At 47.4% G+C, this 3,563-nt stretch overlaps 1 protein-coding gene across 1 annotated transcript; it reads left to right on the top strand.

Annotated features, from left to right (window-relative positions):
* The first annotated feature begins 768 nt into the window (after positions 1 to 768).
* Positions 769 to 2,331, top strand: LOC137639292 (uncharacterized). The gene is made up of 2 exons (XM_068371573.1): positions 769 to 888; positions 1,129 to 2,331. The coding sequence occupies exons 1-2, from the start codon at positions 769 to 771 to the stop codon at positions 2,329 to 2,331; spliced, it is 1,323 nt and encodes a 440-aa protein (XP_068227674.1).
* The last annotated feature ends 1,232 nt before the right edge of the window (positions 2,332 to 3,563 follow it).

The raw sequence follows: 3,563 nt of genomic DNA, 5'->3' as shown, positions 1-3,563 counted from the left end.
TATATATATATATATATATATATATATATATATATATATATATATATAAATATATATATATATATATATATATATATATATATATACATATATATATATATATATATATATATATATATATATATATATGTATATATATATATATATATATATATATATATATATATATATATATATATACATGGTGACAGAGGCCTGTACGTTCGCCATCAAGGAAGTGGTCCAACTCACCCTTGGTAACATCAACGGAGGTGAGGAGGAAGAACGAGTAAAAGAAGTCTTTGTGACTGATAAAATTAACGTGTCAACGGACTACACAATGCCTTCGGACTGGCTGAAGAGATGGCCACATATGGCAGACGTAGAGCTGCAAAGCATGCCAACGGACCACGAACAGGTCGAGCTCGTGATCGGGTTAGGCACGACCCTGAATCGAGTCTTTCTGGAGCAATGCCACGGCACTGCCAACAAGCCATCTGCCTACCTAACCAAGCTTGATTGGGTGGCTTTCGGTCCTACTGGAGACCGGTCTGCATCGGAGGTCTCACCTGTGCATCATGTTCATCGAAAATTTGACCCTCAAGACATTACAGAGCTACTGCAGAGTCATTTTAATCAAGATTTCTTCAAAAAGGAATCCCTCTTTAGATTGGAAGATTCCCTAGAGGATAAGAGATTCTTGGCCACCTTGAATAACACAACACAGCATCAACATGGAAAGTACGTGGCCAAGCTGCCATTCATGGACTCTACTCCTCTAATATGAATATGGCAATTCGACCAGCCCGAAGCTTGAAAAGCAGAATAGACAACGACGAAGCTTACAACACATCCTACGTAGCTCAGATGGAAAAATATACTGATAAGGTCTATGCCGAAAGGGTTCCTGTAAGTCAGCTAGACAGGAAGGACGGGCGTGTATAGCTCATGCCGCACCATTCTGTCAGGCATCCTGTCAAACAGAAAGACCGATTGGTCTTCGATCTGAAGGCAAGGCACCGAGGAACATCTCTCAACGAACATCTGATGTAAGGCCCCGACCTCACCAATAGCCTGACGGGTGTTCTCCTGCGTTTTAGAGAGGGTCAACTTGCCATCACAGCAGACGCGTAGGAAATGTTCCATCAGGTGAGGGTAACTGAAGAGGACAGAGACTGCCTGAGGTACATCTGGTGGGCAGAAGGTGTCACCAGTAAAGAACTGCAAGTCTTCAGAATGACGTCCCACAATTTTGGCGCAAGCTCATCGCCGAGCGGCGTTAACTTCTGCTTACGCAAAACGGCCCTGGACTTCGGAAGCAAGTATAACGAAGAAGCTTCTAACTTTATACGTCGCAACTTCTACGTCGCAACTTCTACGTCGCAACTTCTATGTCGCAACTTCTACGTCGACAACCTCGTCAAGGCGATGGACGATGAGGAAGAATGCATCAAACTGACCAGAGATCTGATCAAACTGTGCGGGGATGCAGGTTTCCGCCTGAACCAATGGACCTCCAGCAGCAAGCGAATTCTAGCTACGATCCCCAGAGAAGAACGAGACGACTCTGTGGCTGTCCTAGACTTGAATAAAGATGAGCTGCCAACTGAACGAGCCCTGGGGATCCATTGGAATATGAGCATAGACGTGCTCATGTTCAGAATCATCCCTAAAGACAAGCCTTTCAACCGACATGGTGTGCTCTCCGTTGTTGCATCGATCTACGACCCCTTTGGCTACTTATCCCCAGTCACTTCGATCGCGAAGATCCTGTTGCAACAAATGTGCCGAAGGAAGTTCTCGTGGGATGAGGAGATGTCTGCTGATGAACTTGTTCGAAGGAAGACCTGGCTCGCACAGTTGATACAACTGGAGGAGTTCCAACTGCGAAGGTCCTTCATACCACCAGACTTCGGAGATGTTGACACCCTTCAGCTGCACCACTTTGCAGACGCAAGTCAGACAGGCTATGGTGTAGTCTCTTACTTATGTGTGGTTGGTGTCAACGGAAAGATTCATTGCACTCTCGTCATAAGATGGGCGAGAGTCGCCACTCTGAAAAGGACCACCATCCCTCGTCTTGAGCTGACGGCGGCTGCTATCGCTGCACAGATGGACTCAAAGCTGAAGACTGAGCTCAATCTGAAACTGGCCCCGTCAGTCTTCTGGACTGATAGCACATCAGTGCTGAAATATCTCGGAAATCCGGCTACGAGGTATCAGACCTTCGTGGACAATAAGGTCAATCTCATTAGGGATACATCCGACATTATGACGTGGAGATACATCAATACTACTGCGAACCCAGCAAACCTCCCGTCACGTGGCCTCTACGTCGGTGACTTCCTTTAGTTATCTTTGTGGTTTTCAGGACCAGATTTCCTCAAGATGGACGAAACACACTGGCCTACCATGCCCGAAGATGTGGTCAGAGGAGAGCTTGATCCAGACGCTGAAGTTAAGACTTTTGCCGTCTTCGATATAACGAAGAAAGAACCAACGTTCATTGAATCAATAGCGATAAGATTCTCGTCCTGGTTGAAGTTTGTCAGGACCGTCGCGTGGATGACAAGATTTATCCGCCACACGCAGAAGGCTCTCCCATACAGCGGCGACTCACTCTCGAGTGCGGAGCTGCGTACCGCGGAGAATTTGATCTGGGGACTGACCCAAAGGCAAGAGTATGAAGAAGAGTTAAGCACCCACTCGAAGAAGGGAAGATCGCTGAAGAGGTCTAGTAAATTAATCAAGCTGAGACCATTTCTCGAGGATTGATTGCTCCACGTATGTGGTCGATTGCAGAAATCAACACTGGCAGATATGGCCAAACATCCGATCATCCTACTCAGCAGTTCTCTGGTGGCCAAGCTTATAGTGAGAGCCACGCACGAGTCCTGCGACCATTGTGGCCAGAACTACCTGATGACCCAGTTGAGGAGTAACTACTGGATCGTCCGCGGAAATGCGATAGTCAAGACTGTCATTCGAGAATGCTTGGTCTGTCGCAGACTAAGTCGTCGTCCTGTAGCTCAGTTGATGGCGGAACTGCCATCCTACGGGCTTTGTCCAGAAGAACCCCCCTTTACTAACACTGCTTCGGACCGTTCTTAGTGAAGCAAGGAAGGTCCACAGTGAAGCATTTGGGCGCTATCTTTACGTGCCTTACCTCACGAGCAGTCCACCTGGAAGTGATCGATACAATGGAACAAGACTCCTTCGTCAATGCCATTAGGCGTTTCGTCGTTCACAGGGGGCCTATCAAGAGAATGTGGGCCTATCAAGAGAATGTGGTCCGACAACGGGACCAACGTTGTGGCCACGGAACGAGAGCTAAGAGAAGCTCTCCAGCGCTTCAACGAAGGAGAAATCTGAGACACACTCTCAATCCGAGGCATAGAGTGGAATTTTCATCCACCACATGCCTCACACTTCGGCGGAGTGTGGGAGCGTTTGATCAGGTCTGTCCGAAGAGCCCTCACAGCGGCCTGTCTCCGACAAGTCACGACTGACGAAATGCTTCGCACTCTGTTCTGCGAAGTGGAGGCTGTCGTTAATAGCCGACCTCTGACGAAGATCAACAACAG

The sequence above is a fragment of the Palaemon carinicauda genome, chromosome 4, assembly GCF_036898095.1.
Source record: "Palaemon carinicauda isolate YSFRI2023 chromosome 4, ASM3689809v2, whole genome shotgun sequence".
Classification (NCBI taxonomy): domain Eukaryota; kingdom Metazoa; phylum Arthropoda; class Malacostraca; order Decapoda; family Palaemonidae; genus Palaemon; species Palaemon carinicauda.
The sequence above is the reverse complement of the archived record's forward strand: the minus strand, read 5'-3'. Positions and strand labels throughout refer to the sequence as shown.